The sequence below is a fragment of the Acanthopagrus latus genome, chromosome 1 (assembly GCF_904848185.1).
Source record: "Acanthopagrus latus isolate v.2019 chromosome 1, fAcaLat1.1, whole genome shotgun sequence".
NCBI lineage: Eukaryota > Metazoa > Chordata > Actinopteri > Spariformes > Sparidae > Acanthopagrus > Acanthopagrus latus.
In genome coordinates, this window is record NC_051039.1 from 32,410,958 (window position 1) to 32,433,020 (window position 22,063).

General features: G+C 43.7%; 1 protein-coding gene and 1 long non-coding RNA gene across 6 annotated transcripts in view; one reads left to right on the forward strand and one right to left on the reverse strand.

The window, feature by feature from the left end:
• Window positions 1-22,063, forward strand: part of LOC119016612 (microtubule-associated tumor suppressor 1 homolog) — a 106,465-nt gene that overhangs the window by 31,231 nt on the left and 53,171 nt on the right. Inside the window, exons 1-4 of one of the 5 annotated variants that reach the window (XM_037092590.1) lie at window positions 9,845-10,016; window positions 19,782-20,023; window positions 20,103-21,301; window positions 21,393-21,848. In XM_037092590.1, coding sequence (XP_036948485.1) covers window positions 19,978-20,023; window positions 20,103-21,301; window positions 21,393-21,848 — 1,701 coding nt within the window. In that variant the 5' untranslated portion in view covers window positions 9,845-10,016; window positions 19,782-19,977. Of the gene's footprint in view, window positions 1-9,844; window positions 10,017-19,781; window positions 21,302-21,392; window positions 21,849-22,063 lie in introns of those variants that run through there. The other 4 variants (XM_037092611.1, XM_037092621.1, XM_037092601.1 and 1 more) reach the window with 4 other exon arrangements.
• LOC119016700 lies at window positions 8,051-9,343 on the reverse strand. The gene is made up of 2 exons (XR_005074237.1): window positions 8,489-9,343; window positions 8,051-8,242 (listed from the first exon to the last, which is right to left on the reverse strand). It is a non-coding gene; the product is annotated as an uncharacterized LOC119016700 (long non-coding RNA).

Here is a 22,063-nt window from a genome sequence, read left to right on the forward strand (position 1 = left end):
AAAGGCCTCACGTAGCTCTCAGGCTCCACCAACAAAATTTGTTCCGTTATCGGACAAGAGCTCGAAGGTTTTGCCTCTTCCGGCAATGAAACGTCGTAGGGACATCAGAAAGGCATACACAATGGGTTGTCATGCACTTGAAGACAATGCCCCAACACTTCTCTGTTTGACGTCCGATCTTCACTGTGAAGGGGCAAAAACAACCAACTCCAGTCGAATCGCAGGGTGGCTTATAGAGACATAGATGAGCGGGTGGCAAATACGCCATCTTGGGGATAGAAGGATTGGTGCGCCATGCCTGGCGCTGCATATAGCGACTCTGATACCTCTTGACTGCTTCCCTCCCCCGCAGGATCCAGAACCGACGCCACAGTTCACCCAGCACTCTTTCGGGTCCAGGATGCACCCCCCTGACATTCACCCTCCCCCCACATCTGACACTCAGCCCTCCTGCTCCACTCTGTCCCTCTCGTCTCTCCAGGTGAGAAATGAGCTGAGGAAGATGAAGGTGAAAAAGGCTACGGGTCCAAATGGGATCAGCTCCAGGCTCCCCAAGTCCTGTGCAGACGAGCTGTGCAGGATTGTGATTGTGATTGGAGATTCTCAGCTTTGACGCAGTCAGCTGCTTCACTGGGCAAGTCAGGGGTTGAATCAGCTGCCCCATGAAGGAACTTTGCTGTTGTTTGCATTAGATCCTTCCATGTGGAGAACTGGCTGAGGTCAGGTAGTTGCGGCTAGGTGGCGAACAGTCACCTGTCCGCAGAAGGAGGATTTCTTCAGCTTGCTATCATCTGCCTCTGGATGGGATGATGGGTCGTTCAGCCAGTGTTCCTCTGCACAATGTAGGAAATCAGGGCCTTAGTGCCAACGATGTGGTCGGGACAGCTCCTTCAGGGTCTTGCCCAGAGTGATGTCATCAGCAGGGTTGTTCGTACTATCCATGACCTCCTGTTGTTCACCTCCGTAAGACTTTGGATCTCTGCCACACGTGTCCCCACAAAGACCTTATAGTGGCAAGATTCTGACCTGATCCAGTGTAGAACTGTAGTAGAGTCGGCCCAGAGAGTGATCTTCCTGATGGGTAAGGTGAGCTGGGTCTAAAGGAAGCTGGCTAGCTGAACACCAGTTAGTGCAGCACTCAGCTCTAGCCATGGCATGGACAGCTGCTTCTTTGGCGCCACACGGGACCTGGCTAGGACAAATGAGACATAACTTAGGTAAGCAACAGACCCATAAGTCCTTGCTGAAGCGTCGCAGAAGACATGCAGATATCTGCTGGAGACTGTGGATGCTGGTGCATAACATCTGGGGATTTCCATCTGAATGAGGTCTGGAATCTCCCGTTCCCAGTCAAGCCATCTGTCACAAAGGCTCTGTGACTGGATTGGGTCATCCCAGCTGATTTGTTCCTTCCAAATATCCTGGACTAGAATCTTGGCTTTGGTGGTAAATGGTACAATATAACCTAGCAGATCATATTGACAGGCGAGTACCTTGTAGACACTCCTCAATGTGGGTCCAGTTCTCTCCACCGGCATATGTTTGTACTTCAGGGAGTCACGAAGACAATCCCATTGTAGCCCAAGAGTTGGCTCACGAATGTCCGTGCTGGATTGGGAGAGCCATAGCTCACTGCTCTCGGATCTGGTGTCAGATGGAAGATGTTCAATGACTGGCGTATCTCAAAGCCCCCAGTGTGAAGTAGCTGGCGTAGACCATTGACAAGATCCTTAGCTTCCTCCTTTGAGGGGGTGCTGTGGAGACATTTATCCACATAGAACGACTGCTCAACGCAATCAATGAGATGGCTGTTGGAATCACTCGCGTGCCGCTGCAGGGCATTGATGGCGCAGCAAGGGCTGCACGTTGTGCCAAATGGCAGAACTTGCCATTGATAGATCTTTGGCTCTTCTGTCCTTTTCATATCTCTCCAGATGAAATGCAGTACTGGTTTGTCGGCTGGCAGAAGACATATCTCGTGGAACATACCTTTGATATCACCACTCACTGCAACTGGGTACTGCCAAAACCGAATGAGGACTCCTAGCAGTGATGGGCCAAAGGCAGATCCGGGGATGTCATTGAGAGACTTTCCTTCATACTGAAAGAAGCAGTTAAAGACAATCCTGTCCTTGTTGTTGCGCCACACCATATGGTGAGGTATAAACCAGGATTCTGGAGTTGACATCACTACCTCGGGTGACAGCACTGCTACGTATCCCATCTTCTCTAGTTTCTGGATCTCTTGACAATAGACTGCAGCGCGCTGTGGGTCTTTGGCGAGTCTCCTCTCAGTGCTGCCAAGACTTGGCAACACTGCTTCCATAGGAGCTTGAAGGGTGGTGGAGTTGGCCCGTCGAAGCAGCGGTGTAGCATATCTTTGGACCCCATCAACATTGACTCTGACAGTGGATGTCTGGAGCAGGTTTAAGGGTTGCTGATCTTGCTTTGATCGGGTCACTTGCTTCTCGCTCATATAAGGCAGTGTATCAATCTGCCAAAGACGTTTAACGTTCTTGAAGAGCTCAGACATAGGTGAGACTGTCGGTTTGAACAGGCACTGTTGAGTGGATGTTGGAACTTGGTCGATACAGGTGGGACCTTGAAGTGACCAGCCGAGCTTGGTGTGGACTGCAATGGGTCCCCCTAAAGAGCCCAACTGCACTGGCTCTATGGGTGTCAGGAGACAAGGCATGTCGGATCCAATGAGCAGCAGGGGTTGAGCGTGGTCTACAGGAGGCAAAGGTAGGTTGCGGAGGTGCTTATATCTCCATTGGAGAGTTCTCACTGGATAAGAATGTTCTGAGAGTCCAAGGCTGTCGGCGGTGAATGCCTGATGTATGTGATACTTCTCTTCAGGTTTGGGCAGGGAAGACACATAGAAGGCGACTCATGCATCGTGAAGCTGCACCACCTCTTGGTGAACAGTTCAATGGGTAAGGGTTTCAGACTGTGCGGGAAGGTTCAGGTGATGCACAGCGCTTGGCAACATGATGCTTTGCTCCGAGCCATCATCTAGTACTGCATGGGTCTCTTGTACTCTGTCTTGATTATGAAGTAAGACTTTCACAACCTTCAGCATCACCTTGGGGGATCTGTTTGGTCTATCCAGGTACACCTTTACAGTTGGAGCGGTCACCATGAGCACACTCTGCTGGGTTTGCTGGACTGCATCATACTGTTAGATGTTGCTCCTTACAAGTATTGCGTCGTTTGAGGGTGCAGACATCGGGCTTGTTAGATTGCCCACACTTCCAACACTGCTGTCCATCCACTATCCACCACATGATCTGGTTTGTGTTTGGATGAGGGCTTTGGTTGGGCAGACCCTGGCCTTCCAAGTTCGCCGGAGATGTCTGAACAGTTGGTCGAGATCGACGATCCTGCCTGAAGCTTGGTTGTCAGTCACTCTGCAGCTTAGGGGATTTCCCTTTGGTCCGCTTTGGGGCATAGACCCACACCAAGTCCTCCGCTTTGAAGTGAGTCCCTCTTGTATGCAGGTCATAGGCTCTCTTTTGTCGGGCCCCTGCAGTCTCAGCTTGTTCCCGCGCAAACTCATGTGCTTGCTCCAGCCTCTGTCTTAGCTGGGTAGCATGGGTATATCACCCCGCCTTCACCTGGTTTCTCTTCTGCTGAGCTGTAGCCATGGAAGCTGGGGAGGCACCAGTCATAGCTTCAGTGAGTGCTTGTGTGAGGGCAGTGGGTTCAGCTGTGTGAAATTGATGAAAAACAGCATAAAATGGGACCTTTAACAATATTTAACATTGTAGGTCCCAGTGCTGGCCATAGTTCTTTAAACAGTTTTGCCGGAAAGGGGTCCAGGACACAGGTAGTTGGTTTTGAGGATGATACAATTTTAGACAATATCTCAAGGGATGTATTTTCAAAAGTGTTCAGAGCTGAAGCTAACTGAGAATCAGCAGCAGGATAACAATTTTTGATGAGGAAGCTAGAGATGATTAATTAATTTTGATTCTGATCTCACCAATTTTATTGCAAAAAAATCTAAGAATTCACTTGCATTTAAGGGTGCACAGCTCACTGACTGTGGTTTTTGAGTAAGTTTCACCACGGTGTTGAGAAATCTAGGATTGTGTTTGTCATTGTTTATTAGGCTAGAGAAATATGCTGTTCTAGCAGTATTTAGAGCATGCTTATGGTTTAGTACACTATCATGCCAAGCAAGATAAAAAAAAACGTCCAATTTAGATTCACGCCATGCTCGTTCCATTTTCCTGCAGGCCTGATTGAGATATGCTGTTCTAGCAGTATTTAGAGCATGCTTATGGTTTAGTACACTATCATGCCAAGCAAGATAAAAAAAACGTCCAATTTAGATTCACGCCATGCTCGTTCCATTTTCCTGCAGGCCTGATTGAGATCTTGGGTTTTGTCAGTAAACCAGGGAGTATATTTCTTTGATCATCTTGTCTTGGTAGAGACCGTGCCACAGAATCGAGGAGTGAAACAGTTACTGAGCTCACTTTATTTGTAAGGCTTTCCACAGGTTTCGCCAAAGTCACAAATGGAGCCAGGACCCCAGGCACTTTATCACTAAGCGTCACTATGATTGCTGGGCTGATATGACGAGAAGTAAAAACATTTGTGTCACTGACATAGGGGCAGGCTAATGACACTTCAAATGTGATGAGACAGTGGTCTGACACAGCAGAAAACGGAAGCAATGTTCAGGGCTGACGCATCTTGTCCATGGGAAATTATCATATCCAGAGTGTTTCCACTGGAATGAGTGGGTTCATGGACAAGCTGAATAAAGCTGTAAGCATTTAAGTGGATACTGAAATCCCCAATAATTAGGATTTTATCTGAGCGAGTCACAAGATCTGCAATAAATTCAAAGAATTCTTCCAGGAATTGAGAGTAAGATCCTGGAGGTCTGTACAGTACACTCAGGTGAAAGCCTGTTCCCTGGACAAGGCTGTTACTATTTGATGAGGATGGTTTTAAAGCCAGAGCCTTCAAATGAAGTAAATTTAATATCCTGGTTGGAATTCAGACTGAAAATAGATTTGTAGATTAGAGCAACACCTCCCCCCTGTTTACATGCCCAAACAACATGGGCGTAGTTATAGTCAGGAGAGGAGGCTTCATTTAATGGCAGAGAGGTATTAGGTTTCAGCCATGTTTCACATAAGCCAATCATGTCCAGCTTATGCTCAGTAATCAAATCATTTATCAGTAAGGCTTTGGTTGACAGTGATCTAATATTAACTAGAACTGCAAGCAGTTATGAACGGGGGCCAAGCCCCCACGCATCTAGGACCCTGCGGACCACAGAGCCCATGGAAGTTTGCCACAAAGGATGATGGGCTCGGGGCAAAAGTGAGCCATGGTATTCGCTGTAATGGGAAGTGCACTGGAAATGCAAAATGCTAAATGTGTGCCGATTTGGATTTGTTGTACTAAATCATGCATTCATGTTGATTAGTGTGTGGTGACTTAACAAAGGAAAAGTGCAGCAGAAGTCGGCGGGGCTATGACAGAAAACCGACCTCTATTTGGGAAAAACATGTATATGATGTTTATGAATGTGTGCTTTGAAATGTAGGAACAAGGAACAACTGACTTTAACTTGATGTTGAAAACATTTAGTTTGACTGAAATATGAAACAATATGTGTTTTTTAACTAGCAAAAAAAGATTGTTTGGTCATAATTAGCACATTTTTTGGAGTTTTCATCAGACACATCTGGAGATGCTATGTGCAAAGTTTCAGGCAGATGGTGCTTAAATGGTAGAAGGAGTTTGAAAAAGTTTTGCATAAGTTAGCAAACGAAATGTGCTGCAGAAGTGGGTGTGTCCTATGTCAGAAAACCTAGCTCTACTCAGGGAACATATGGATATGAGGTTTGTGAATGTGTTATTTAAAATGTGGAAGTTACAGGCAAAAACGCGATTGCATCTATTATAGTGCCACCTAGTGGAGTACATGTGCAATTTTTGGTATGGGAGAACTGTGTCCTAGTCTATATGTACCATATAAATTTCAAAGCTCAAATTAATATTTGTTGTTTATCTTGTTTGGCTGGATCTAGAGCTGATATAGGCCTTATTAAAATTATGGGTTTTTAAGTCTCTATTGAAAGTCTCGAGAGAGGTCTGTTTGCAGATTTCAGCTGGGAGAGTGTTCCAGAGAGGTAGGGCTGCCAAACAGAAGGCTCTGCACACACACACCTACATACACATCCCTGGTAATATACACATGTAAGCTTATGAGCGATCGGTTTGAAACTTAGAGTGAATCACCTCACTATAACACAAGACACGTGTCTAGCAATATTCCCTTTATTGACTTCAAAGGCTATTGGCTCCTCTACGGTAGCCAGACTACCTTTTTGAAACTATGGGCATTATCCCTCCACCTTCACCTCATGTGCAATCAAAATGCAAATGAAGCCAAAGATGACGTAACCGTCATCGTCGTTCAAACTTGGCGGGCACGTGTAGCAATCGCCTTGGGTTGACGCATTCACTGCTGCCATTTTTGAATTCCAGGTATATGATTCAGTTAGATAGGAATCATCACTTCAGAATTTGCGTTCTCATGTGACTTCAGCGAACATGACTTCCCAAGCCACTTAATGATTTTATCACAGTTAATCCTTTCACATCAACCAGATGGCTTTTTTATTGGTCTCAGTCACTCACTCAGATCACAGTAAATGACATGAAGTTGTGTTATTGGCCTCACTGGGCCAGTGGATTGTTCAATCACCCATGTTGGAACCAGTCATTTTCGAAGGGAAGTTCTGCTGCAGGTCTCAGCGAGAGTGCCCACTTTAATTACACAACCAGTGCATTGAATCACAGTTTGGCTGTCCAAAGGTTAAGGATTATTGATTTCTTATGTATACAAATGCAGTGACGCCTGGTTTTACAGTATAATACTGTTCTCTTTCAATAAGACAGATAACATATGTATGAGATATGATACACATATGAGAGACTTGGGCTTTTATTGTTCACTTGCCAGGCTCCCTCACTTTCCCCTAGTGTGGAACAAAAACTCCTCATGACTCTTCCAACTCCTCCACCACCCACACTGTGCTGAAACTCAAGACTGCTCAGTGATGGAGGCAGGTGCTACAACTGTCACATTTTAGCTACAAAGACCATAACACCTCAAGCATTTCTTCCACATCTTTTAAACTGGTGACCTTCTTTTCACCATTATAAACATGTGAATACTCTTTATAAACTCAAATAGAATAGATGGCTTGGGCCTGGTGTGATAGACCTGTAGAAGACAAAGGTTATGTTTCTTCATCACAGACTGATCAGATGATGCCAGTTTTCATTAAGTAGTAAATTTTTTCTCAGATTCTGGAGGTCTGAGTTAACCAAACAATAAAAGTGTGTGTGAGTGTGTATGAGAGATACAACACTGAAATGTTCACATTAAATAGTCCCAGAAACAGGCCAAACTTTTGCTTCCCATCCATTTCCGTTTACACCCATGCTAGAGTTCTCAAAGGGTCCGAGCCGGGCCGACCCGTTGAGAACTCTAGCATGGGTGTTTGGGCCGAAAATATATGTAAATGAGCCGGGTCGGGTCAGGCCTCGGGCTTCCTTTTTTATAAAACACATTTCAAAGATCACATTTCTTGCAGGTTGTGAATTGTATATGGTTTGTTGTGAATCATCGCTGTTCAGGTGTGGTGAAGAGTAAGTCTGGCTGCTGCTTCATGGGGAGGGGCAGATGCAGACCTGATGCTGCTGTGTAAAGTTACAATAACAAATGTATGAGGAAAAAAATGTGGGCACTCAGGGGGTCGGGTTTGGGCCGGGTTCGGGCAGACAGTTCATGCTGGTGTGTCGAGCTACGTCGGGTTCAGGCTTAAAAACCTGCGGGCTGGGTTGGGTCGGGTCGTAATTTTCAGGCCCGTTGAGAACTCTAACCCATGCCAACAAAAAGCCCCCAGCCTACATGTGTAATGGGTGGGAGCTGCCCATGTTGGCTCCCTCCTTTGGTTGCTACTCAGAGGAACAGACTAAACCCGCCCCAAATATGTTCGACACAAGGTAGGTATAAAGTAGAAAAATTAACTTCCTTTATTAATACAAAAATAGGTATGGGGGGTGAAAAGCAAAAGGCAGGTCCAGTCGTCCAGGCAGGAGATGTAGAGTCCAGTCTGCTTTCTCTTGGTCACTGCTTTAGGACTCCATTGTGGCCCAGAGTCAGCCGGAGGTTGCTACGGCCCGCCTGCACAATGATGGCATCCTATTAGGGCAACAGCACACAAAAATTCCAACGCTGGTAAAAGCAGGCAAACACACACAAAAAACCCAGGTAAGGCAAATCACACCCCACATGGTGGTGGTATCAGGAAAAAAATACCACTATCACACTTATGGTCGGGTCCTGCAACACTCCACTAGGCGGCTGGGGTAACAGAGTGGGCACAACAGTTCATTCTCATGAGCAGTGAATAATATGGCTGAGAGAGAGAGGCACTTAGCTCCGTACTGATCCGTCAACGCCGTCCTGCTTCGGTTCCTCCAGGCTCCACCACAGTCCCCTCCACAACCAGCTCTTCTCCCAGTCTATTCTGTCATGTGCCAAAAAAACCTTGCCAGTCCAATACCTGAAGGTATATAAAACACACCTACACACAGCTTGTGGCCCAATTGCCACACAGTCCAGTCACTGCAAACCTACAGCACATCAGGTTTGATGGGTGCTTGTGTATTGATTGCAGCAGCAGGCAGCCATCTTGGTGCACCAAGTAAGTTCTCCCCTGGGACCCTGGAGGCAGCCATCATGGTACACCAGGTAAGTCCTCCCCTGGAAACCCCCCCCCATACTTTGGTTCTCCCATAGTCACCCCGTGACACAGCCACCAATTGTCAAGGGTGAAAAAAGTTAATTTGTGACCAGACTTCTTTTCACAGAATAAATTCTTCAGATAGCTCCTCACACTATTAGAGTGACAGGCTTAGTACAGGAAACCATGTGTGTGTGTGTGTCAGTGTCCTTGTAAAAACCTGTCTCGAGTTTTAGCTGGTAAAACTAAAGACAGTTTAGCTGTAGATTGTTAGGATAACATTTGCATGCAGTCATTATTACTGTAAAAAAAAGTCCACCAATAGGAGTGCAGTGTTTGGATCCAAGCCTTTGCCAATCCACTGGTTTTATTCTACATTCTACTGGCAGGAAAAAATGACCAACTTGAAGTCTTATTTGGATTGCGGCTTTCATTGGCTCACCAGTGCATTCTCTACCCCACCCTCTCCTCTCCATCAGATAGCATGGGTTACTTTTCCATTCCTCTCATCGCCCCTTTCCTCTTCATTCCAAAACCGTCCTCTCTGTTTCCCCCTCACACTCCTGCAGCCATTAACTGGGAGGGGGCCCAGTGCAGATTCGCAACAGCCAACCCTTGGACCGACCACATCTGGCCCTTCCTACTTTTTTGGGGGTTGGAGGGAGGATCAGGGTAAGGTTACCTGGCACATGCACAAGCACACACACACACACCACTCTATATAAACAGACATGGGACTAACAATCCCCTCCCACACTAGTCCTTGAGGGAGGTGTGTGTTTGTGTTAAAGAATGTTTCTCTTTTGCCATATTCGTGTGCCAGAATCAGCAGTTTATCTTTCACAGTCACACATGAGCACACACGCACATGCACTCTCAAACACAGTTCTTGTTACTGCAGCACTGAGCGGCACGCTCATGTTTCAGAACCAAAAAGGGAAGGTGTATCTCCCTGTCACCCTCCCTCCCTCGACCCGTTTCTCCCCTCCCTTCCTCGGTCATCGTCACAGCCTGCGTAGTCTTCCCTCGCTTGTGCTCACACACACACGTGAGGGGATAAGATACAACGCACGAACGTGCAGTGCAGTGCAGCGAGGGGTATGTAACTGTGTGTGAGGAGGAGGATCGAGTGTGTATTGTGTGAGGACAGCCAGCCAAATGCATGTTAGTCTGAAGAACGAAGTGTGAGCGAGCTGAAGGAGCGGCAGTGCAGCCTGAGGAGACAGAACAGTAAGTCATGACCGTGGCACCCATTATGCATGGAATCAACGTGTGTGTGTGTGTGTGTGTGTGTCTGTATTGGGTCATAAGTCCATGTAAGGCTATCATTTAACATTAGCTTGTGTTATGGTAGATAATTTCCAGACACTTGGCTTAAACCTATTCTCTTTTATAGTCTAATAAGTCGAATTATAAGGGAATTACTACACTGTAGTAGTTACCCATGTTGTAAAGGACTACATTTGGAAGTTGATTTTTCAAGTTTTCAAACTTTTGCCTATAGTAAAGACTTACAATGTTTCAGAATGTGCTTCAGACATGGACAAACTCTTGCACGTTTTATCACAGAAAACAATTTGGTTTTTAATTAAAATAACAACAAGCTGATGCCAGAGTGATGGTTCTGTTATAAAGATACAAAGCAGTCCTACAGTCTTTCTCTGTAGTCTTTGAAGATGGAGGGTTTGATGGTTTCCAGATGGTTTGTTGAGATGATTGCAATGTAACTAAATCCCTCACAATATATTTTCAGTCCAAGCATTGTTTCACTGAACTGCATGTGGTGGGATTGTAGCTTTCATTGTTTAAGTGTAGTTTAATATAGAGGCCCACACAGAGCTGAATTAAACACTTTTAATAATACGTTTACAATTATTTATGAAGTCCTCATCATGAAGAGATGTTTGAGAGCTAAGACAACCATTTAGCAAACTGACCTGTCTTTTTGGCAATAAAATGCATTTTAATGTTGAAGTAGTACCAACAAGGCATACATTTAACTTGGAAAATGTATGTATCATGTGATTGTATGAAACAATTGAGTGTCAAATGGACAGCAGTCACAATGACCTTGAGTATACTATGGGACAAAGAAGCTTCTGAAACCTTGCTCACTCTAACATTAGTTAGTTGCTTCAGATCCTTGGTGGAGCCATTTGTAACCAGTGATGGATTAATAACATGGAAGATGACATAACCTGCTGAGGATGAAGTTTAGCAGCTGGAGCCGAGGCATCACTGTTTGCAGAGGAGGCTCAGTCTGTATAAACAGGATCCTTCACCTTTTGAAAAGCAGTGATATATATCTAACAAGTCACACAGAGGCAGAGAGAAGCCTCACAGGAGCAGTGTAGAAACACTGAAATATGAATGATGATTGGATGATATATCTTATACACAGCAAAAACTGTCTTCAAACCAAAAACCTTTTTTCAAGGGGCTGCCAGTTGAGGTTGAGCAACTCAATTGACAGGTGATGATGTTCTACAGAACATTATTGCATTTGACAGAAAGTTTGGGTCACAAACTAATGCCATGGTATATCTCAGACTATGTGAATGTTTTTGACCGTGTCTGGACAGATCAGGTGTTCTGATCCATGTTTTTCAATGATGGGTTTTTCACTTCACTATTTAGATAAATACATTTTGCACTGGCAAAATCAATGCTGTACATCATAATGTCCAGTTGATGGTAGTAAAGTTCAGTAGTGACGAAACAATAATCCTCTGAGGTAGCACACACAGGAAGTTGTTAAAACTTGGTACAGAAAGCAGAGTTATTGAGCACCTGGTGGCAGTGGTTTAATGGGAGAAATGGTACAGTTGTAACATTGCTTGTTTTTCTGTAGATCTATATCTGGAAGTGTGCCCCTCTAGTTGTTTTGTCCCAATATGGAGTGATGTGAAGAATGACTGACCCATCATAAGTCTGTGTTCTACTATAAATTATTGCAAGTGTTTCATTTTTTTGAGTGGTAGCTATTTCTATTCTTCTATATGAGCTGTCCTAGTTAATATACCCTCTTGTGTGTCTGTAGCAAATAGGCTACAGTCCAAATTAATCCTGATCCACTGTCATGTATCCGAGTATTGATCTGTGGTGTCAGAGCTTGAGAGAGACAGCTAGCTGCTTATATAACTGCTCGATCTACACTAAACTGATAACCTCAGTACCAGCCCTGTTTGGACTGGCAGCCAGACAACCAGCTTTGTTTCTCCATCTAGTGCCTTTTGTTGCACAGTGCACACTGCTCCGTCCCTCAGGGCCGCTCTTGTTACTCTGTAGCGCCGCGTTTGTCTTTCAACAATGACTCAACATACTTTGTTCAGTTTCTGACAATCATTGCTCTCTTTGCTCTCTATATCATTACCCTCTTGCAAGCTTTCAAGCATCATAACTGTCCCAGTGCTTTCTGTTGCATCTTCAGCTGCTTTATTGAAATAAGGGAGCATCAAAATGTGAAATGCAAAAGAGAATAAAATGACTTTAATGACTTATTTTTGTGTCTTTTACCAACTCAGTTCCTCTACCATCCTCACTGCATAATCATAGGGAGATAGACTGTTTGTGTGTGTGTGTGTGTGTGTGTGTGTGTGTGTGTGTGTGTGTGTGTGTGTGTGTGTGTGTGTGCGCATGTGTCTTTTACATCATCTAAACACACACAATGTCACATACCTGCTACAATCTCAATCAATGTTTATCACGTCAGAATGAATGGCAGATACATGCACACATGCTGTCATCATAAAACATGCGCACGCACACACACACACACACACACACACACACACACACACACACACACACACACACACACACACACGGCTAGTTATTAACTCACACAGTCACGTTCATCTTTCTCAGAATGACTAAGCAGTCTGTTTATTTCTATGGCAACCACTTTTGCTGCATTGGAGGTGTCCTCCAAGTGTGATGCAGTGAGAGGCTGATGGTTACTTCCACTGCTGTCTTTCAGTAGCCATGCCACTGTGTGTGTGTGTGTGTGTGTGTGTGTGTGTGTGTGCAGTGATAGTGGCTTTGTTTGTGTTTTGCTGTAATGTGATGCAGTTGCGACCCTTGCCAAGTGTCTGTATGAGGGAAAGGTGAGCCTGCTGCCTGCTACCTACTGTGAGCCCCAGTGAAACAAAAGCCATCAGCACAGACTCTGCATTCTCTTACATCGTGAATTAATCAAATAGAGTCAGATGAATTGAGCACATAGCTTCAGTGGATTTTCTTCAAAATCTGAAATGATGGACATGTGTCTGCATTGGAAAACAGAGACTCATTAGACTGTTGTAATGAATTATTAAACTGTTTTCCATTTTATTGTTTATCTCAAACAGTTGAATTGAGGTGGCTGATGTAATGTGAAACCACTTGTAATGTAAGGAGTTGTGTTTGAGGGGCTCTGGTCCCATATGGTGGATAAATGTGAAGACTGATTGGGTATTGTTGCCTCTGCCATTGCATAGCTGACAATGGTTGATGAGCTGTTTCCAATAGGACCGACACCAACAGTGATGGACCCTATTACACAATGATGGCTCACCTGAGGCCCAAGACCTGTCCTTCCTGAAACAAAATGTGCATCTTTAAACAACAGCACAAACCGAGGGTGTGTGTTTGTTTGTCTGTTTGAATTCAGGTCAGTGTCTGACTGGATCTCTCTCTTCTCTCTGTAATGTTAGAGCCATGAAGTAAAGTTTCCTCTCCAGCTCCAATCAAAAGTGTTTGGTACATTGGCTTCATTATTCAGCCCCTGAGGTTGCCACTTGGTTATACAGTAGTTTGTACTAGAGAGCACAACAAAAAATCTTTTTTCTTTGCCAACCTGAACAGGAGGATCACAAGGAAAAATCTGAGTCGCAGATCAGGAGCTAAATTGAAATTAACCTTAAATGGTTTATTTTTACAATGTGTTGTATTTTATGTATGTATTAAATATTAGTAAAACATGTGAATATCTGATAACTTGAATGACTTTCCCCAGAGAAAGTATTCTCAAATGAGGCTTTGAATAACTGTAAATTATAAAGTGATGTAGGAGGGCAGCTAAATGATTACAGAGGTTAGTAAAACAAAATGCTGTGGTCTTCAGTGGTCACCGGAGAAAGAAAAATGCTGATTAAAGTGGAAAGTTAGTGGTAAGAACAGAGGTATGATTTGTACAGAGATTAGGAGAGTGTAAGTGTAAATGAAAAAGAGAAATGAGTTTCAGGTCCTCATACTAAAATATTTGTTTATTATTCTCTCTGGACTCCATTTCCATTCCATCACCTCCATGTGTGTATCATTATGTAATAGTAGCACATGATGAGTTAACCCAGTGCTCCGCTCCCCACTTCAGCTACAAGGCTTGGTTTTCAGGTCCAGTTGAGAGTGAGGGCTCCTCCTTAATGGTACTTTTACTTTGTTTAATGATTAGCAAAAAGTGACACCATGATCTGCTGTCCCTGCAAACAAAACAAACACCCCCTTCAGAGCTTCAGAGCTACATGATGTAGTATGGTATCTCCGGGGGTATTACATGTCAGGCAGACCATTGGAGATGTTTTTTGGGAAATGTCAGTTGGAATGTTTGTGAATATTTAAAACAAACTTCTATTAACAAAGCTTTCTTTCACTCTAATGTGATCCGTCTAAAAGAACACCAAAACAACAAGCAACAGAACTGTAACTGAACAGAGCCAACTGCAACACGTAGGATTTCTGACTGACGGTGAAGACACAGCCTCCCAGACATGACTGCTGTTGCTTTCATTGAATACAGCTGAGTTAGATTCTACTCAGTTTGAGGACAACGATGTCTGTAGCTTAATCAGGAGAAAATTATGTATGCACTTTACTTAAAAGTAGTACAAGTCATTTTATGACAGTCAGTTGAATACATTTAGTTAATTTAATTATTTTATATAAGCTACTCATCTATATAGTAATTGTTAATGCCTGTCGCCTGATTGTGTTGAGGAGTGTCACGGTTTTATTTCACAAGAAATTAGGTCACTGATGGAGACTGGCTTCAGGGTAGACACGAAGAGAAGCAGGTAACTTGAGACGAACAGCCATGGAATTAATGATCTTAACCACCTCAAAAGGGCCAACAAACATACTTCCTGCCCAGGTCAACATTGGGGAGCTGGAGAGAGCCAAAGGTCTGCAAGGCATTGGCTGCGCTGAGAGGAGCAAGTTAGAGTGGCATGTGTGGCTCTCCAGACATGAGCCTAAACAGAGGATATGGCCACTTCCACCTCGTGAGTAGGGAATAGTGGGAAATGAGAACCGTTAGCTAGATGTCATACCTGTGGCTGAACTGGTGAATAAGTTATGCAAATATGCTCTCCAGAGGAGAAAGGAGCACCAGGAAGAGGGGTGTAACAAGATCACACAGCAGAGAGTGGCTTCCAAATCCTGATTGGCCCATTCTGTCCGCCCATTTGACTGGGGGTGATATCTGGACGTTACGCATTGCAGAAGGTATGAATAGGCAGTGGCCAGGATGGGGACCAGGATCTGGAGAGGAGTGCTGAGCCTCTAGAGTTTCAATCTCCCAAGTAGCACCTCCAACTACACTGGGAGTGGGCATGATGGGTTCTTGATCAGTCAGCACCGAATCAGAGGAGTAGAGTCATGAGAAGGCATCAGGTTTGTCATTGTGGGAACCAGGGCTGTAGGAAAGGGAGTAGTTAAACTACCCAAGAAAAGGAACCAGTGGGCCTGCCTTGAGTTCAGTTGCCTGGAGGAGAGCAAGTAGGAGAGATGCTTGTCATCGGACTAGATGAGGAGACGTTGCTGGGAGCCATCCAGCTAATGATGCCACTCATGGAGGGCCAAAACCACCGGCAACAATTCCTGGTTGTGTTGCTATACCAGGTGTTTCGGGGAAATTTTTTTGGTTAAATTGTAAATATCACTGGTAAATGAAGGAAGTGAATGAAAAACAATGTAAATGATCTTATCTATACATTAACCAATGGGAGATCCAGCATGTTCTCATTATATAATCTGAAGTAATGTTTTTGTCCAAGTCTGCAGCACAGAGTTGGTAAAAAATAATATGCACCCTGTAACACATCTAAATATGACTGACTAAGGATTATTTCAAAGCTTGCAAGGGACATTATTATTTGCATTTGTTAAATCAAATGGAGGTAGTCCTTATACTACTAACTAACACAACCTTATGTGTATTCACACAGAACTAGTTTTTTTCCCCAGTGTTGAGGAAATCAGTGTTTCAAGATGGATTAAAACACCCAGAATTGCAAAATGAGTGTAGAGTTAATCTAGTTAATTTACTGAGCCATTTTAAGGACCGGCTGTTATTAGGTCTCCTATTGTATTCGCTGAGCATTGCCTATTTAATCTTGTGTTCACTTGTGTCACTCTCTTCTGCTCCATGTTTTTCCTCTTCCACTTTATCCAGCTCTAGGCAGAACCTGTTTGACAAGCGTGTCTTAATGCATAACAGGGTCCAACCGCTCAACAATAATCATTAAACTTGTGGATTAGCCCAATTATTCACTTCACACTCATGCACACACACACTCAGTCACAGTGAGGCCCCTGAGGGTCAATGGTGAGACTAACAGGAATGGATGAAAGGTTTGGTTGGTAAAAGGCAGTTCAGGGCTCTGAGCCAGAGAAAGTCAGTTCAGCTGAAGAGGCTTCATGTCAGAGGACGTGGGCTGCTCACTCTGCCTGACAAGAATGTAGGACAGCCTTCCACTCAGTGCTTTTCTGTCTTTTTCTTTCAATCTCTCTACAAGATCAAAGAAATGTTGTTTGAGTGTAATTATTGAGCTGGGGTATTAGAATAAGGAGTCTATACTAGAATCACGTGTATGTGAGGGACTGTACACAGAAAAATTGCCCTGAAGAAACATAAACCAAAATGTTGATGAAGGTTCTCATCTAGGTCATGGCAATCCCAAATGCTGTATAGTAGGCACTTTCCAGACAAAATATAGATAGATAGGATAGATAGGACAGACCAGCTCACCTGGAATTGATTAATCTCTGTCGTTCCTCAGTTAGTTAGTTGTTTTGCCTGTATTTTGCCAATGTCACCTGGGCGAGTCAGGCTATTTGAACATCAGTACATTGGGCTGTTTTCAGAGGATCAGATGTGAGCTGCTTCCGTTGCATATGCAGTATTTTCTTTTTGGTTTTTTGGGGTGTGAAATTAAAAAAAATGGGGAATTGGGAGCTTGGTGAGCAGGAGGTAGGCAACTGTTGGTCAAAGCCAGTTTGTCTCCAGAGGATGATTTGCTGCACTTCCCTGTGATTGCCTGTCAGTAAACAAGCTAGATGTACCTGTGATAAATCAGATTTTTCTATTGGTGGTTCTGTATTAGTAGCAGCATCATTGTTAGTTTCTAACAAGTACATCAATGTGAACATTTTGCCCAAAGAGTGGCATAGTAATAATCATAAATCCTGGAACCATCAGTTAGCATTTTTGCACTTCTGATCCCCTGTCACAAAGTCAGAGGGTTTTTCAAAAAATTTTTTTGATTAAATGTCTGAAATAAGGTGTGTGGCTACCACAAGCTGAAGACATTTTCAAATTTTGTTTTATGACATATGATACACCATTAAATGTCCCAGTATTTAATAATAAAGCTCTTACTGTTGGGGACATTGAACGTCATCACATCGAACAGAGTCTCATCACTACACCATCATAACTTGCAAACTATTCTAACTCTAACATTACAAATAACCTGTATATTAGTTGTGTAGTAAGACGCTCAGTGGTGGTGATGTTTAAGTCATCCGATTGTGATGTCTTCTTGTATGAACACCTTCAACAGTGGTTCATCTGCAAAGATAATCTTGATGAACAATACATGTCAGTTTCCCTCTCCCATTTGAGTGTCCGGATTATAGAATACTATTTTATGCTCTTGTTGTCCTCTCAAAAATTCCACAGAGATTTAAAAAAAAAGAAAAAAAAAGTCCACAAGTACACTACATTCTACTCACAATCTCATGATTCAGTGTGTCACATTTTATGGATGCAAACATGACTGTTGTGCAATCCCACACAAAAGTAGTGAGACAGAAAGATGATATTCAGAAGGATCTTAGATCTTTGAGTGATGAGGAGGTGCCATCAGACACAATTTGCTTCCTACCTCGTCAGGAAGACGGGTGTTGCTGTGCAGCATTCATTAGTTTGAAAAGGTGATTATGAAGTAAACTGCTTGACTGCTAAACTGCTCTTAACATAATTTTCTGACTCAGTGTACCTTAACCATGTCATGTGATCTGCTACTGTGGTACACTAACAACAAATACAGGATTACTCGACCATTATTGAAAATTGCAGATGAACATTTGATACCCAAAAATTCATATCATAGACACTACCACTGACTTCCTCTGTGACATATTGGCCACAATTTAGCACATTAACTTTACATATTACCATCTAGGCTTCTGTTAGGTTTGGCCTTGACTTGTTGATACTGACTAGTGGTGTCAAGATTTCAATTCTAATAATGAATCGATCAAAATGAGAGCATAGACTAATTATTCAAGTTAAACTCAAGATCTTGTTTTCTCTCCACCTTCGCCTACTTGCACCCATCATTTTGTTTTAGTGTTTATTAGCTTGTTCCCAATTAACTGATAACATTGTAAATATATTAGTTCAATTCAACCACATGGCCTGTAGTGTAGAACATAACCCCCCAAAAATATGAGATAAATGTTGTGAATGAATCAAGTCATGTTTAAAATAATGTGACAGAGACTCGTGCTGTCTGTTCTGTGACAGGCAGGAGGTGAGGCTGACAACAGCAGCAGGCTGTGTGTAGGTTGGTCAGCGTGGAGTGACGGTGTTGATGTATATTTGATGAAGCCAGGCTGACCTCATAAATCTGATACCCGCCTGGTGAACTGCCAGTTTGTCTCAGGCATGTTTGTTTCATAGAGGATATAATCTACTTACATAGTCATACTCTCTGCTAATGTACATAAATGAGAGAAATCCTTGTGTCGTATGTACCTCCTGTGTAAACCCTGTAAATAATCCAATGGTTGAGCTAGTTGAACTCATTGAACTTTTGAACTAGTTGAGCTCATGATGTCACTGGGTTCATCTCTCTGATTTACCCCAACCCTCCTCATACATTATGCGTTGTAGGGGAGAGTCTGACTATTGTGTAAGACTGTAGCAGTATCATTGCCTCAAAATGTGACTTCAGTTCTTCTGGACCCAGATAGACGCACACAGAATGGTATGATAGTGTCTAACTTCTGAAGCTTACTCAAATGTGTATTAATGTAAATGTTGTGAGGGTGTGTATGGATGGATGGATGGAGTTCCAGGTAACTCTGCCCTCGTTTTGATATGATGTCTGTTTCAGTGAACTAATAGTAGTGTAAGGCTTTTATTGCGTCCTCTCTGTCAGTCTACCTGGAAGTGAGTCAACTCTCTGTGTGGCCCAGGGGCCCTGTCGTCATTTCTGGATAATGGAGATGGAGCAGCGTCCTCGATCTGATTGCCTTTATTTAGCCGCTCCTCTCTTTTCTCTTTGTCCCTGACCCACATACACACACACACACTTCACTGAGGATTACTGAGGCAGTGCATCAGAAACTTCTCCAAGAGACTGTTACAGCCTTGTAGTTGCAGTTATGCATCAGACTCTTATTTTAATACTGCAGATGGCAGCATTTCCTCTCTGTGGACCATCAGTGTGCACACTGGGTTGTTTCAGTGGCAACAGACTGTCAGCTCGACAGGGAAAAACTTACATACAAATAAGCTACATACAAGTAATAAATACTGAAAAATCTATGTTAAAATCATCATTGTTTTATTTTTTTTAAAAAAAGCCTGATTTAACACTTGCAGCTGATATATCTCTTAGGAGATATACTGTAGATATTTTGTAAAGCATAAAAGTGAGTACCGGAGTTTAAATGTTCTATTAAATGTCTTCCTTTGACGATGTCTTTCTTCTTCTTGCTGTTTTTCAGATGTTTTCAACAACAGCGACCTAAAAATGTGGAATCTTGTCTTCAAGTGAAATGCATGGTTCATGGACTTGAAATATATATTTGTCTAAATTACAGTTCTGTGCTTGATTGCTGGTAAATCTGCTGAATTCTTTTTGCAGTAATGAAAATATACAAGTAGATGGACTGACAATCCAGAGATATTATCAAAAGATGGATGCAGACATCTAATGATAAACCAAAACTGCAAAGACAGCTCTATGGTGAATGTACTATAATCTATTTAATGTGAACATAAAGAGTAAAAACAGGAATAAAGATACTGAATAGTACTGTTCATAGTTTATCTTCAGAGAGCCAATGGCCAAATAAAAGCCTGTACATCAGGTCAGAAGACAGTGAGTAACCCAGAGATGAGTCTTGAGCCCAGTGAGGATTTCCCTGTCAGGGGGAAAAGTGGATCCACAATGAGGCTTCCTCTCCATAATGCAGGAGACCACAATGGGAATGCTTTCCCAGTTTCCTCTTCCTCCTCCTCTTCATCTTCCTCCTGTCTTGGGGAGTCTTCTCCTGAGTCCCTGCGGAGTCTGAGCAGCCTCAGTGGAGGCCGGACTGACAGCCCACTGGACTATGACATGCTTGAGGTCACCCTGTTGACAACGGTGATCACCAAAACGGATGAAATGACTGATGTCGTTATTTCAAAATGGGCTCCAGTGGAGGAAAGTAAACAGGATGACAATGATGATTTGTCAGTGGGAAAGATAGCAACAGAGCTAACAGAATCTAACGACAACTCTGTGTCTCTTTACCTGGATGCCAGTAGTGGTGAAAACCACCAGGACACTTGGAATGACAATGACAACCTGACACTGGCCCTGTCCCTGACCACAAACAACAGTAGCCATGGCAATAATGACCTCAGCAGTGGAAGTGGGAATGCAATAAGACACGGCACCTCAACACCAGCCTCAGATGCAACCGAAATCCCTGCTGATGATAGCGATGACGATGAAGAGGAGGCTTTGTTTCTGTCTGTGAGCTCTGAAGTGAGTGTGCTTAGGAGCAGCGTGATCCTCATGAGCTCAATCAAACAGTCCAGTGACATCCTCATGAGCCCAGGTAACCCTGCTGTGCCTGCTGAGCTCCAGGCAGAGGGGACTGTGGCTCTGAGTGTAGCCGATGATAAGAAGACTGAGCTGGTGTTAGACAGCCAGACACATGAGCCCCCTGCTCCTGAGGACCTGAGCGAAACCACCCAGATCTCATCTCCTCCTCCTACTAATCCAGCCCATGATGCTACAAAAGTCATATCTCCTCCACTTGAGGAGCCTGAAAGATGTGCAGTGGGTCCCAAACCTTCCATTAGTCAGTCAGCCAGAGCCGCAAAAAGAAAATCAGCCACTGCTGTGTCAGCTGTGTCCACAGCCATCAAGACATCCAGTCTGGATCCAAAGAGAGTTTCCAGAGTGGACCTCAAAAATGTTAAGTCTAAGGTTGGATCATGGTCCACCCTGTCTCCACCTGAAACACCTAGTCAGGTACTGTAGAGTCACTGAAAATAATACATCTACCTATTATTGTACAACCATCTTCTATCTAACTGATAATCTGTGTTCTTCTTCTACTCAGCAGAACAAATGTGCTTCAGCTAGTGGAAAGAGAGCTGTACCCAGGAAGGAGGAAGGACGGACTGTTGATGGGGGTGAAAAGCAAAGACCGCCTGCAGGTCCAGTCAAAGTGGCTGTTGTACTGAGAGCCATTAGAGGAAAGAACAGCAACCTCAGAACCAACCACAAGACAGCAGCCAGTGACAGGTTTCAGGTGGAGAAGAAGAGTGTTACCATGTGTCCAACACTCTCCACTTCCACCAGCTCTCTCGGATCTGACGTGCTTGACGAAGGACCCTTGGTCTCTCCTAAGAAGGCTGTCCTGGAACTGCCTGACAAAAATGAAACAAGTGCATGTGTGGAGACTTCACATCCAGGTGAAGATGCTAATGAAGAGTGTGTGGAGGACCAGAGGGAGAGTGCTGGAAAGTCTTCAGTGATGGAGGCTTTGATGAAGAATCCAAGGAATCCTAGCAGGGTGAGTACTGTGAGCATCTTCAAGTGTGTTTTAATTTGAGAATGTCTGCCACAGTGCTGTGTGGTTAATCAAAGTTGCCAAACTAAAATTGTATCAGTTTTTAATCAGTGCCAACAAGGATACAGAAACAGTTGTTGTTTGAGATACAGGTGATGCAGCATAACCATTGTGAAACAGATAAGTGTTATGAGTGTGATATGACCTGCTTGTTCAGG